This window comes from Apteryx rowi, unplaced genomic scaffold (assembly GCF_003343035.1).
Source record: "Apteryx rowi isolate R43461 unplaced genomic scaffold, aptRow1 scaffold_51, whole genome shotgun sequence".
NCBI lineage: Eukaryota > Metazoa > Chordata > Aves > Apterygiformes > Apterygidae > Apteryx > Apteryx rowi.
In genome coordinates, this window is record NW_020450772.1 from 3,463,456 (window position 1) to 3,478,218 (window position 14,763).

A 14,763-nucleotide genomic window follows, 5' to 3' on the forward strand; every position below is an offset into this window, starting at 1 on the left:
GACTGCTGAGAGCATGATGAAGAAGGGCTGCCAGGTGCATATCAAGTTGAGGCAGTGCTTGCAGTTATGACTTCTGCAAATTCTGGCTTATAGAGTATCAAATTTATTTACTAGTGAACTTTAGCCCAGACTCAGACAAGCAGTTAGCAGTATGAYGAAGAGGTCTGGAATGAGGATGCCGATTGCACACAAGCACAAGAGTGGAGTATCTTCATCCCTTTATTACGTTTGGTAGGTAAGGGATATATTTCAATATACGGCTGAACTGAAATTTTGCATCAAGACTTGTGAAAGATGTTGCACATGGTTACTAACTTCTGTCGCAAGCTGGATCTTTTTATAGTAGCATAAGTAGAAATTCGGTTTAAGTACTTCACATATGACATGTGAAGGAGCTCTCCTTCCCACCCAGTGGAAAGGGCTATGCCATACTCTTCCCTGTTCTTCTGTGTTACTACAGTCAACTCTGTAGCCTTCTTTTCTTTTTTTTCTCTCTAGAACCCAGTTGGTAGGAAATTAAACATACACATATATTTTTTGCTTTCCTTTCACAAAAGATTGAGGAGGYACTACACTAGTTTCCTTTGAGTATGTGATGTCTGCTCGTGACCTTCACTTATCTTTTCCTGATACTAGAGGTAAAAGGCTGAAAAAACAAGCTGTACCTTAAAATCTCCATACAGATAATGAAACAGTGACTGGGCAGAATGGCGAGAGAGAAGAGGAATAGCCCCAGTGCAAAAGGCAAAGACTCACAGATGCTCTTGACTCCTACTAGAAATGCTTCGGTTTACTGTAGGCTGGAGGGACGGTTTTGGAGATAGAGGCGACAAAGAGGGTGATGTGGAGGATGACTCTCTCTGTCCCATTACAGAGGTGTTCTCTTTGGGCTGCTGCTCATAGCTCCAGAGAGAAGATGGCTGGTCTGGTGAAGGTATCTGCTTAAGCTGGCTGATTGCAGAGGGTTGCTGAGAGAAAGCAACCATTCCCATGTAGTTGGGGTTGCTGATGTCTGTGGGAGTGGAGCTGCTGAAGAGAAGAAATACTGTTAGGAAGATACATGCAGAAATACATTTTTCTTCTGTCTCCCTGCCAACTACAAGGGAGTCAGTGCCCACTGACTGCTTTGATTCGATACCACCTACTGGKTTTTTTGTCACTGTTGCTTTAGAGTAAGAGAGTAAGTGGGAGTCCTGTTAGCGCCTCCCTCCCCTGGGTCACTGGAGAGGAAGCAGCTAGGTCAAGGCCACCTCCTCCAACCCCAAATGGTTCCTGTGGCTGTAGCAGAYGCTTCCATTTGCAGGCTGCAGAGAATATTAGCACTCGGTTTCTGCAGTCATGTGTAGGACCTAACAACCTTTTTACAGGTTTCTGGGTCCAGCAGTTCAGCTGGAAGCTACAGCAGGATGGCTCCAGGCAAGAGGCAGATTACGGTGCTGGGTAGCATTGGGCTGGGTAGGAATATGCTACYGGGACAACAAGGAGAGATATTTGGCCTTTTGAGGTGCGTCCATATAGATTAACAGGCAGAAAGCAAGAAGCTGCCTGGAAAGAAATGTGCCCTGTGAAACACTGAAACTGGAGTGAAAAGACATCCTTACCCAGAAGAGTCCTGTGACTCTTGCAAAGGAAAAGGCAGGCAATTTGAGCACTGCTTCCCCCCCCCCAAGCTGGCAGAGGAAAAGCAGCAAGATTACCGTAACATATCATCCTTTCCTGGGGTGTCTGGAGAAGAGGAAGCACTCCCCCAATAGCGAGCRATGGCTGCTGCCTCTTTGGCCATCAGATGAGTAGGTTTTGATTTTCTGTTGGAAATAAAAGGGTCCTTTTTAAGACGAGGTGTAAGTGGGGTGCAGAGACCCAGTCTGACTAATGCACTCTCATCTTTTGAAGCTTTGGACCCAGAAGCATTGAGCAGACCTGACCAAAGGGCCACAAAGGCAGCTTCCCAGTGCTCACCATGCCTATTAATACCGCTCTCACAGCAAGCCCAGCTTTGCACTCATTRAGCCAACTACTTTACTGCAACTGACTTACCCGCTTGCCCTTTACCTGTTAGTCTGATCCCAGTCTTTGTTAGCTTCTAAATTACTGATGTTCTTCGGTTTCTGCCCAGCAATTTCATCACGTTCAATCTTGACAAAGTCTGGAGGAAAAGAAAAGGCATAAAAAGAGTGCTCTGGTGGCTTCAAATTCTGGTTCCCTAAGTTTTCCATATTACTACTTGTATTAAGGCATCTCTCTTTGTCTAGCAGAATGGCAGTGAGCTGGTTTTAAACAGTGTTATTGGCATTATATTTTCAACTGCTGATCTGTGTATATCATGCTTTATTGACATAGGAAAGACAAAGTCTGCCCTGAAATATTCACAAACAAATGCCATGATCCCCAAAACAGTCACATACTGGTTATCTTACCATCCAGCGTACTACTTGTGAATGTAATGAAGCTACTCAGGTAAAATTAAGCACATTCATGAAATCTAGGGCTATATGATCCAAAGCAATCGCATTCCAACATTAATGAGCCCTCTTAGCTGACCTGTGGTAACTGGCCATAATACACTCTTAGCTCATCCCAGTTGTGAAATAGAAAGTGTTAGGTTAATCCACCTTCACAGTGACTCAATCACTTTAAATGGTATTATTCTAAGTGTTTGATGAAAAATTGTCTGAGTAAAAATGCTTAGTAAAGACTTTTCCTCAAGAACAGCAACAAAGCAGTCAGGCTGAGYGTTACATCCTACCTCGGAAGGCTACTGAGAATTAAACAATTCTTAATAATTGCTTTCAGAACATAAAGTTCTAGAGAAGCAAGAATTATTCAATGATAAGACGCTAGTAGGACTTCTTTTCTTGAGAGACTGGCTTCAGCAACCCACCATCAAATGGACACTTAGAAATAAATGATTTCAGTGATATCTGGCTTCATATTATGGTTTTGAAACATACGGGGTATCAAGAAAATACCATGTGAGGCACACATGGTGTTTTCCTGAACTGAAAGCAACAGAAAGCATTTCTGCTGCCTTGATATGAATGGATCTGAATGCCTTCCTATTCTGTCCTTGGCAATTACAATAGCTGGTCACTTGGCACGGCTAGCGTCCCGCTGCCAGTCAGAGAACAATTTCTCATTTCTAAGGAAACACACATTAACTTTTGTATTCTGAAGGAGCGCAACAGGCAGTAAGATGATCATAAGCAAGGCTTAGGATCTGTTAGCTGAGGAACTGCTGCTTAAGAGTCTTGCATGCTCTTTGCAGAGGTTCCCCAGGTGCCTGGAGCGCTTTGGTACCCTGCCATATAGCCACTGCAAGTGGAAATAAGGTATCACCGTTCAACAAAATCAGTGTCAGTGACAGACAGGGGGCTCTCTCAGTCTGCTGAATTTACTTGAATGATGAAAAAGATAAACCCAAATGTAACTGCCGTGCCTTTCTGAAAAAGCACAGGTATACTCCTGAGAATGAATGCCGTTTACATCGTTGTAGTCAGCATCAAAAGCTCTTGCCTATTTGGAACCAAAAGCACTGAAAGRGAACTTTCAATTCCTTGACAATTCCGAGGCCTTTATCAAGATGGAAGTACTCTAGAGTGACCATTACCGGGATGATCCAGTTCCTTACCGTACAGTTTCTCTCTCTGTTTTCCTTGTGATGTCTGTAACTTGATTTCACCTTGGAAGACCCCGGTTTTCTCCCCATGGTGTGTCAGCACGGTGTGGATAGGAACTAAGGATTCTGTTGCTTCTATTCGCAGGGCAATGCAGCCTTCACCTAGAAGACACGGAATAAGTCTGGAACTGAGAAACAAAGCACTGAAATCCATTTCTCATGTCAGTCATATACTATCACTGTGCAGACAGGGCTGAGCTTACTGGAGAGAATCTGCTATGGATCACAGTAAGGACTGTAAAATCTCTTGGGAAATAAGGGGCATTCATTTTGTTTCTTCACATATGTGAGAAGGATTTGGGCATTTCAGTTATCAGTAGGTGACTACAGAGTTCTGAGCTTCCATTACTGGTAAGAAAAACATGAGCCTGTGACCGCCATTCCAGTTAATGGGATTTCAGCAAAGAACCTTCTCTGGACGAGGACTGCAGTCCCTGACTGATTAAAATTTGGAAGCAAGCAGCACTGACAAAGAATTCTCTGTAGCCAGGAGAAATGCTTCAAGGCAGTGCAATTGAAGCAGGATTTACATGTCCTGAATAAACCAGTTTAAACAGACCGATTCCTCATTTAATTCCAGCAGAGTGCTTTCTTTTTAAGTCGCTGCTCTTTTAGGGCTGGTAAAGCTTACATAGATGAGACTTCTAGTTCACAGTCCTCTATTGATCATTACCTCATAAAATATTGCCCACAATGTATTTTTGTATGCATTGAGTTCTAAATCAGAATTCAGAGCATCATAGATGTTCAGTCTGTAATAGTTAGCTCTGTTCTCTCCCACTCTTTCAGTGATTTGGAAAAATCTAAGTAGATTTTGACTCATCCAGAACTTTAGAGCTAAACACTTACCATAAGATTCATCACTGTCTGATGACTTAATGCTGATCAGGATGTGTTGATCTAGTAGGTATTCTGGGTCTGAAATAATTGGAGTCAGCTGCAAAGACAAGTTCATGGGGGTCAATACAATTGGAGGTCTACGTGAGCAAAGTTCTCCCTTGGTGCCTCAATCCAGAATGGTCAAAACTCAGCTGGACAGACCCTCAACCCCAGGCTCAGCATCACTGATGGAGTTTGGAGGTCAATGGTAGGATGCTACACACTTTGTAAAGACCCGCACTCTCACGCCCAGCATGACAGACAGGATGCTATAAATCAGACACTCACATTGGGCTGAACTGCAGTTTTTTCCTACAGTTCAGTACTGAAAATTGCTCTAGAAGGACGTGGTCTGGACTCTGATTACAGTCTGTTCCCAAAGAGCTGTTTGGCTGTTGTTACAGTGACTTATTGTAGAGTCTTTCCCCAGTCTATCTGTATATGGCATTCTTTCCAGAGTCAGCAGTTCTTCTTTTGGGCTATTCGGAAAGGTACTGACATGTACATTTGCTCCAAACCCAAGAGCTCTGATAGTTCTTCCAGCTCCCACCGTGCCAGGAAATGGAGAACAGCTCCGATCTCGAGGGTAGGACCTGTCTCTGACACTGAAGCACAGAATACTACTGCTGACCATTGGTGGTCTTTTTAACACAGGTGAAAAATATTTAGTTAACTTTTCTCAGAAATACCAAGAAGAAACATTGTTTGACAGGGCAAAGAAACCTTGGGACAGAATTACTCCTTATACTGTTTTATCTTCAATCTAAAACAAAACCCAGGCCGGTTCAAAACACTTATCAGCATAATTATGTTCACTAAAAAGGTGAGAAAAAAGTTACACTCTTGAGTGACATAATCATGCCAGCAAAATTCCCGATACAGATATAAGTATACTAGCAAGAAAGTCCTTTCCTTCTTATAACATACTCCATTTAGCTTAAACCCATCCTGCATCCTTATGAACTCTTAAAAGAGCAAACAAGACCACAACTCTGTTCCTGAAAGTAGTATTTATATAAGCAAAAGACTTAATGTTGCTTATGGGATACAAGTGGAAGGCTTCTCTTCCAYGCGGATATGGAAACATAGTCTCAGTTTACCTTTGGAAGAGCGTCAACGAACTTTACCACAAGCTCCCCTTCATTCCCATCCTCGTTTTCTCCTTCCTGGCTCTTTACAAAAGCTACAAAGTGATGAGAAAGGAGTTCATCAGAAGAGAGACAGCAAGAACTTGGCTACAAATCCCTTTTCAGATGGTAGATCTCCAAAAGACCTACAATTATTTTCCCACTTGGACACGAGTTTTAAAAGTATTAAGATGTTTAAGGTCTGAGCTTCGGGTGAATGTTTACACAGTAAATTTACAAGCGATCTTACTGAGGCATTGTTAAATGATTTTATTTTACAGTTAAACTTGGCACTGAAAAGCTCAGTGCATGCATGGACTGGAGGATAAGAACATGACAGCTCTTCCTACGCCACTCAAGATAGCACACTTTTGAAATTCTAATTTAAGATTCGTAATACACTGTTTCCATAGAAATTTATGCAAATTTTGATACAGCCAAAAAATAATCTTTTATGGAACTGTCTTTGACACAGCTCTCTGACATGCGATAATGTGATGAAGCATACACCAAAGGCATGCTGTCCCACTTACAGGAGCAGTCCTGTGATGGGGAATCGCTTAAAAAAAACACAGCAAGGGCATGTAGGCTCATATTACATAAACAGCTGAGACTCAGCCCTGCAGCACAGGGACAGGGAGTAAATTCTGTAGCACTGATACACGGTCCCATTTACAGAATCATCTCACCATCTTTGCTTTCACTTTAAATTGATCCTCTGATTTATTCTTTTCAAACCAGGGGAAGAAAATAATTTTTATTAGCATAATGCACATCCTTTATTTTGAAAGCACCTAATCACTTGCAGCAGGCATGATTAGAAATTTAATCAATCAATCAAGTGTTTGCTAAGTAGAGATCTTTTATGTGATAAGCAAGAACAACACAGGTTGCTCTTTAGAGAAAGAGATGATCAGCTTGCCAAACAAGATGGAAGACACAGCACAAGGTTACATGTCTRAGCATGAATTACAGCTAAATGGCTGTGTTGTTTGGATTATATTTCTGACAGTATAAGCTGACTTGCAAACTACAACAAATCTCTAGGACATCCCTTTTTTTGCAAACAAATGACCTGCACAGCTATTTATTTAGATCGAAGCAAGAGGAAGGGGAGCTGATCCAAAAAGCAGGGAAGCTTGGCAGAAAGAATAAGGACAGGCAGAGCCATACTTTCCAAGCAGCTAGAGTGGAACTCGATGTAGAATTTGGTCTGGGACTTGGTCTTCAGGGTCGCGTAGCAGTGCAGGAACTCTATCTCCCCCTGGGAGTCCGTGTACTTCAGATCTAGGAAAGAGGAGGGGAAACGATTATGTTTTCAGTGGGAGGTAAACAGAGGGCATTTTTAAGTGGGCTTTTTAAGCAGTTTTTAAGCTTTTTCTTTCAGCCTGTACAATTCATTGCGTTTCATATCCGCAGGGGAAGGCAGCGCGCTTGCCCTCAGCCTGACTAACCATTCTTTGAAACAAACTGCGAGGTGACTCCAACTTCAAAGGTGGCAAAGACGGGGCTGTGGTCGCTTGTCATGATGTCAGTGGTGCAGCCTGCCAACGAGAGAGGAAGGACAGTTACTGCCCTGCGTTTCTGCCCTGCTCCAGTGAGATCACCGTAATAGAAATATTATTCGGTAGTTTTCCAGAAAACATAACTGTCACTGTGGTAACTGTCTCTAGTCAAAGGTGTTTCTGCATAATCTTGTTTAGTACACAGGAATATCACTATTTTGCAAAAATACATAAAGTTTGGTTACGGGACATAACTTTACCAGTCCATTTTGCAAGCAACTCTCAATGTCAGATTGCCCCAATATGAAAAGCACTTGCAGGATTTCTGGTTCACCTCTGCAACGTGCACAGCTGATTAAAGCTCTAATAAGGCAAGAAATTGTGTAGGAATACGCCAGTGCTACTTCTGTGCTACAGGGCAACTCATGGCATAAGATGCACAGTGGGGATGAGCAAGGTCTTGACTTGATCTAAGCATATGCTGACTTCCAGAAGGGCCAGTGCGTTGAACAGAACAGTGCATGAAGGCAGAGGCCAGACTTTCTAGAGGTGCTTATTTAACCACACATCTCATCATCGTAGGCTCTCTGATCAGATCAGTCCATCTTATCCCTCAAGAGACTTCTAATAGCCCTCTTCTCACTCCCATGCAGAGGAAATCATCAGCATTATACTCAGCTGCTTGGACGTAGATATAGCCAATGAAATTTTAGGAACTAGTATGTGGGTATTTTTTAAAGAGGTTTTGTGGGTTTCCCCTCGTCCCAGCACAGCCCTTTTGTGAAGCTTCTTCTCAGTAAGAAGGGGAGCAGGCAAGCCCTCTTGGTACCACACAGTCCCCCTGGAATATGAGTTGACAGAAGAGAGATGTTTGCAGCTCCAGGCCCTGCAGACTGGACCGTATAGATAGGGTCTGCCCTGCTGGCACCACCAAGTAAGGAGCTCCTGGTGGTAGCTGCACAGGAAAAGAGGGTTGTCGTTGCCAAGAAGTAACTGGCATAAAGTGATCCGACAGTGTGGCCTAAAGCTGGACAACTACAGCTGTTTAAGGGGTATTCTGCATATAAAAGAATAACAGAAATAATTTCCAGTCTTGCAAGGTTACAGGCAGAGAGATTTGGCTCCAGTCTGCCTGGTTTAACATCAGGTCCCTCTATGCTGAGTGCCTGGCAGTGGAGGGAGATCCTACAGACTCTGCTCTGAATCATTTCCGTTTCAGACTGATTGCTTTGCTATCTACAATCTGTTATCTACCCACCATAGGACTGACACACAACGTGCACCATGGGGTATGATTTCCAGAGCACTCGATCACACCAGGATGGCAAATTGTACTTCATCTGCAAACCAAAGGAGAACTGATGTCAAGAAGAAGGGAAAGGACCAGTTCACAAGAACAGGAAATTCACTTGCCCAAGCACCATGTATTTGTGTCAAATCTTTTTCTATTGACTCCATTCAAAACACTACAGGAGCAGAAGATGGAGAGATTGGTTTAGGTCACTGTCTTCCGTAGGAGTTACTTTCCCTGCTCTGGWATATATTTCTGAAAGGAAAGAGCTGGTAATCAGTTTTCACCTACCCCTGTAGCTTTCTGCTTGGTGTAAGCATACTTCTCCCGGGTACCTCTTTCAAAACGGTAGGTTGGAGCAAAAGTTATCTCTTCCTCCTCTAAAACAGACAGACAGCGCRGTTACAGTTTGGCCCTTTGAGAAGTCTGAACTGGGCAAGGCAGTCATTGCTCTGCAGACCCTCTCCCGCAACATCAGCTCTGGCACAGGAAGTTGCTAGCAAATGGGAGAGGAACCTCTGAAGATATTCAGAATCTTACCGAACTGCAGAAACACCTTTTGGTCCTTTCTCTCTATGAGAAGCTGGTCGAAAGCCAGCAACTCCGGATACTGCTGCTGCCTGATCTTCTGGATAATATTCTCTGCTTCCTGCCAACAGGGAAACAGCAGAGCTGCAGATGATGCAAAACCTTCTTATAAATACTCTCTCACTGGTAAGCCAGCAAATGCTTCTGAACTGCTTCACAAAGCCGTACTCTCTGTCACTTCTCAACTTTTCCATTCACCGAAAGGCCCTAATTTTTGCTGCACGGCTGGATGTTTGTCTATCAAAACTGGCGTCAAAATCTCCACACATTCCTTACATGAGCATGCACACACACACAACTACCAGATCCACATCAACACCAGACTTGCTGTTGTCTCCCACCCACTGAGGCCTATTCAGTTTTTATTACGGCTTGACTATTTTGAGCCATTATAAACTAATCAAATAGAGCAGAAAGGCAATCTCTGGATCTAGCTGTTCAGAGACAGATGCTCACTCGCAGTGGGAAGTAGGGTTGCGGAGACTGGGGGAAGTGATGATGCCTGGAGAAAGAAAGGGTGCCAGATGGCATTCCTGGTATGCCCTGGGTCCATTAATGCTTGGAGCGGGCAAAGAGGGCTGCCTTACTCTCCCTCAGATGGTGTCACACTTATGCCTTGGGGATCCTCTCTGTCTCCCCTCTCATGCCGCTTTTTATGCCATGTTGCCCTGGATCAAAAAAAGATAGCGCTTCTGTCTCTCCATGCATTCAAGCAGAGTCCCTCACCGTTGGGGGCTGTTCCACGCGATAGTTCAAGTCTCCCAGCCAGAAAAGATGAGTAAAGCGATGAGTGATGTTAAACGGACTCAATTTCTTATCTCCCAGCGTCAGGAAACGCAGGATGTTCGTGTAGTTCTGGTTGCGTCTGTCAAGACAAGAAACATCTGCCTGACATACTAAGTTACCATKCAATTTCTAAGTGCCTGGGTTGGCAGAGACTGCTGCTTTGCCAGGCAGGAGCCAGTCTGGCTCAACATCTAGAGAAGAGCAGATCGGAAGCTGAGAACCCGCCACACTTGCGCCACACCGCGCCGCAGGAGACAGGCCCAGGGAACATGCTCGGCATCTCCAGGTGATCCAATCTACCTCATAGCATTGGCGACCAAGGGAGCAACCCACAGCGCAGCAGAGGTGCAGCCAGGTGAAGGAGCGGGAGCTGGCGCAGGCGCGGGTGGGCCAGCACAGGCTGCCGCTCACATGCTGCGGCTCATGCCCTGTACGGCCTGGGGAGCTGGCGGGGCAGGAGCTGGCAGCCCTCYGTGACGAGGGGACGGCTGCATTTACAGCAGCTCCTGCCTCTGCCTTGGGTGTCAGACTCTTTCCACCTGAACTGAAGGGGTCGAAAGCTGTCCTAAAGCCACATTTGTCACTTCCTGGGGTTGCGCTTTTCTGAGCTGTGTCTCCTAGAAGTCCAGCATTAGACTGTTGCCATCAGTTTTCATCAGCAAATACATAACTAGATTTTGGCAACTATTCCAGGCACTGGGAAACACTTTCATAGACACTAACTCCCTCAGTGGCAAAGACCCTAAGCAGAAATCCCACACTATCTGTTTCCTGGGTCCTGGTCAAGGAAAGATGGCAAAGCCAACCTTTTCATTTCAGCTCCTCTTTGCTTTTAGGACAGTTCCTTGCAACTGCTCCAGCTCCTCCCAGAGCGTGTGCTGATCTCCCACCAGTGTCAGGATCTTTGCCTTCTAGTCCTGTGCTGCACAGAACCTGCCTGGACCATGGAAACTCATTTTACAGCTGGGTGTACAGAATTAGCCACCCCAGAGATATTTCCGTGCTCCACACCCTCCCTCTGGGTAATTCCTCACGGCATGCTCCACCAGGCAGGACTGTTCTCAGCTGTGCCCTGGTGCACACCACAGCTCCCATGCTCACAGCACTTCCCACAGCAAGGAGGCAGACAACCTCCTTCAGCACGTTTTTCCTGGATGGGAAAAGCCTTCCAGCATCTCCCCAAAACACTGCAATTCAAGGAATTGATTTGCTCATGTACTGGGCTTGCATGACAGGTCACACAAGTATTGGGCAAGATATTTACGCTCAGCTCTGAAATCATTTTGCCGACCATTTCACCTCATCTGTGTTATGGCTGTATAGCAGAAGTCACTCATTTAAATGGTGACAGAATGAGCAGGGTCTTTGGCACGTGTTGCCCTCGCAGGAGACATTTAATAGAATTTTACTGCCATGACAGCATGCTTGTGACCCTCTGGTGGGCCCTCCTTCCAAGTACGGCCTAGAGAATTCCACCCCAGGCCAACATCTGTTTTTGAGAGGGGTGGATGTATTTTACCTGTGTTTCTTTTCGCTTCCTGAAGTCAAATGGCTGTTAACAAAGCCAAAGGAGGTTCCATTAAACATGAATGACACCCCCACAGCTCCTTTATTACCTGGAAAAAGAGAAGCCRAAAACGTCAAGAAATCAACCCAGCTCCAAGCTGAGTCTAGGAAAGATAATAAAGCAGCTAGCACATCTAAGTGAAGTGGAGGATGGAGACGAGAAATAAATTGACTTAATCAGCACAGAAAGAATTAGTAATTACAGCACAGAGTGTGGTAACACATTCCTAAAGGATGCTAAAAAATTAGCTCAAGTGAAAGAATTGCAATTTCCTTCTGAAACTCAAGAAAGAGCAATCCAACAGCCAGTTGAAGGCCTTTGCTGGAAATATATATATATATATATATATATATGAGCTGAGTATACACACGAATGGATTTCCTCTCTTACAGGGTAAGATATAATCAGTGCCAGTGGGATACGACTTAAATAACACTAGTGTCACACAAATGTAGTCAAAGGAGTCCTGTAGAGACAGCTGTTTCATTCCAAGAGACTGTGTAGGCACAGACTGAACAGATCTCAGTCCTTTGGACTAGACTGGATCTGTTTTCTCACCCAGCGTGTTTGCGATGCCTGTCTTCACGTTGTCTGTGCAGATGTGGCTGATCCGGTTCTCGTGTTCTGGCTTGGCCAGCACAACAATCCTGATGTTCCAGAGAGTGTGGATTGCTATCTGAAGGACGGGAAGGCTAGAGGTTATATTTCTGCCCAGACCTGCAAGCTGTGCTCTAGCTCCAGCCTTCCTGACTCCTTCTCCAGGATTTTTCCTACACAAATTTTCTTACTGTGCTCAGGACCTGCTCTCAGTTATTTTAATCAAAGGTGGGAGGAAGGACCTGGCTATTTTCTGGTGCTGTTTTCTGTTTAATCCTTGGATTGCCTTGCTTGCACAAAATATGTTTCCCAGTCACCAGGAGAGTCATTAATATAAGCCCTGCTTTCCTGTGGCCTTCCAGATATTTGTTTCTTAATATCACTGAAACTCAGTAATGGCCAAACCTGGTCTTAATGGGGTTTAGTCTTTTTTATGATTGTGCCTATGTGCTGTCACACCCTAATTTAGACACGCAATAGCCTAGGCTGACACGTAGGTTACAGAGTTTTACAATCACATTCTTTGTGAAGGACATTCACATGGTCAGAGCATCACCACCATCTGAGTCAGGTGCTCAGCATCTGTCCTTCGCTCCCGGCCAGGCAGGCAGGGCAGCTGCGTGGCAGGATCCACGTCTGGGCAGTGGGGAGGGCACTGCCCACAGCAATAGGCCCATCTAGCCAGCTCCGGGGGGGGATCTCGGAGTCCACAAGCAGATTCAGTTTGTTATCCCTCAAACAAGGCAATGACAATAAGGGGAGGGAAGGGGAGGAGGTGTGGGCAAAAGGCCATTTAATCCTCTGTCTCTCTTCTTTGCACCAGATATGCTCTCTTCATATCTCTGAGTTATGTGCAAATAGCTGGAAAACCCCCTCACCACTTTGAAGCTGATGCTGGTGATTTCTTGCAGGGATTGCCTCAGGGTCTCCAGCCACTCCTTCTCCCCTTGGGGATCCTCCTGCGTGCCGATTACATAGATGTCATGGGGAATGTAGTCAGCAGTGTCATCCCGGGTCTTCCCCTGCCCCTTGGAAAGAAACCAGGAGGTGATCTTCTTTGGGGGAGGTGCAGCACCTTTTATTAACAAATCCAACACCAAAGTAAGTCAGAGTATGTTCAGTCARACCCAGGATATAGACAACGCACTTACACACRCATGGGGATGGAAATAATAGGCTTCGTATTCGCTTTGTCCTGTAGCAGTTTCCTAGCAGTCTTGTATGTAGCAGCAGCGCAGACTATTCTAAGGTACCAGCGACGTTAAYCCCTTTGCTCTGACCACCTTCCTCTGCTTCGTTAGTGTACCGAGGCCATGGCYAGCCAGGTATAAAGGTAGGAACCACGTTTTTGGTGTGCCACTGCCTTTACCTTACCCCTTTACTGTTGGTGAGCACAGACAGCTCAGTGCGCAGCGGCTGAACCAGACCTTTCTCCCAAAATGTGAAAAATAGCTTTAGTTCCGCTGTTCCACCGTCCTCAACTATTCCTTGCCCCCCGCTCTGAATATCCCAGCTACTCAGTTCTCTTCCCAGACTGGATGTGAACAGTCTCTAGACAGGTTCGGAAGCAGCTGATGTGCAGTTATTTGGCATGCTCCTGCCCTCTCTGCAAGGTGGAGGGCACCGTGGACTGCTGCACCAGCTTTGTGCTAGCCATGATTTCCCATCAATGGAGAAATCCTTCAGCACCCATCAGGGCCAACTTTATGGTCCTTTGACTGGAACCATGAAAAGTGCCAAACCACACGCAAGAATAAGCCTAGTGAGCGGCTGCCCCTGCCCCAGTGGAAGACAACCCTGGCGTACAGATCTGCTCCTGAACAAACACAGTATCTGGAGCTGGTCAGGGCAGGTGAGCACAGGACATTTTGGCAAGTGTCTGGAGGGATGCCCATGTCAGAAGTGAGCCCCTACCCATATTCCAGGTCCCAATGAAGATGGTGATCATATCAGGCTCTGGTTGCTCAGAGTGTTTATTCTTCATCTGCTGCAGAAGTTGGCAGAACCCTTCTCTCTTCTAACAGGGAAGAGCAGAGACAATTAATGAGCTGATTAACTCCACCAACACGACCTCTTGAAAAACTAGCTGAACCAGGAAACACACTTGAAGGGCAGATCAGCTCTCCATTAGCCTGAGGCCTTCAAAGATGCTGTCTTTCCTGCGGTACTTTCTTRGGCACTTAGGTTGTGCATTACTTTAATTAATGTGCTGAGCTRGAAAGCCTAGACTTTCCTCTTGTTTGCACGCACCTTTTCGCAACTGCCCTTTCTTCAGACTCTTTCCTGCCTCTCTCACTGCTCGCTGACATGCTGTCCTCCTGCCTCAGTGACAGCACCTGGCTATATTTGCCCTCTCCAGCGTCTTCCTTTACACAGTACACTTGTTTATTTCCTGGCTGTTTCCAGAGCAAAGGAGAGATTTCACTACTGCAAAGCCAGCCACCATCCTTCAGCAGTTCCTCCTTCTCCAGAGGAATGCCCTTTGTAGCCCTCCCACCCAGGTACCTGCTTCAGGTTGGTAGGAAGAAAATGCTGCGTACGTACCTTGGAATCAGAAAAAACATATTCCTTCCGCTGCGTTTTTTCTTTTTCTGTTTCCAGCACAATCACCAGTTTGTTAGGGACCTTCTGGGACTTGATAAGCTGCAAGACTAAGCAGAGACTGGGTGTCATGAGCTGTAGTCRCTGAAACTAGAATCCCACCAAAACTAACAGGACGCTGCGCTCAGGTGCAGGACTTGTACAGT

The 14,763-nt window shown here is 45.4% G+C and overlaps 1 protein-coding gene across 2 annotated transcripts in view; it reads right to left on the reverse strand.

The window, feature by feature from the left end:
* Positions 1-14,763, reverse strand: part of INPP5D (inositol polyphosphate-5-phosphatase D) — a 53,776-nt gene that overhangs the window by 3,268 nt on the left and 35,745 nt on the right. The window contains exons 10-26 of one of the 2 annotated variants that reach the window (XM_026080142.1): positions 14,561-14,667; positions 13,931-14,033; positions 12,895-13,091; positions 11,978-12,095; positions 11,372-11,468; positions 9,793-9,931; positions 9,019-9,127; positions 8,770-8,858; positions 8,446-8,527; positions 7,137-7,226; positions 6,856-6,969; positions 5,656-5,738; positions 4,526-4,613; positions 3,629-3,778; positions 2,053-2,146; positions 1,698-1,805; positions 757-1,029 (exon numbers count right to left, since the gene is read on the reverse strand). In XM_026080142.1, coding sequence (XP_025935927.1) covers positions 757-1,029; positions 1,698-1,805; positions 2,053-2,146; positions 3,629-3,778; positions 4,526-4,613; positions 5,656-5,738; positions 6,856-6,969; positions 7,137-7,226; positions 8,446-8,527; positions 8,770-8,858; positions 9,019-9,127; positions 9,793-9,931; positions 11,372-11,468; positions 11,978-12,095; positions 12,895-13,091; positions 13,931-14,033; positions 14,561-14,667 — 2,041 coding nt within the window. The remainder of the gene's footprint in view (positions 1-756; positions 1,030-1,697; positions 1,806-2,052; positions 2,147-3,628; positions 3,779-4,525; positions 4,614-5,655; positions 5,739-6,855; positions 6,970-7,136; positions 7,227-8,445; positions 8,528-8,769; positions 8,859-9,018; positions 9,128-9,792; positions 9,932-11,371; positions 11,469-11,977; positions 12,096-12,894; positions 13,092-13,930; positions 14,034-14,560; positions 14,668-14,763) is intronic. The other variant, XM_026080141.1, reaches the window with a different exon arrangement.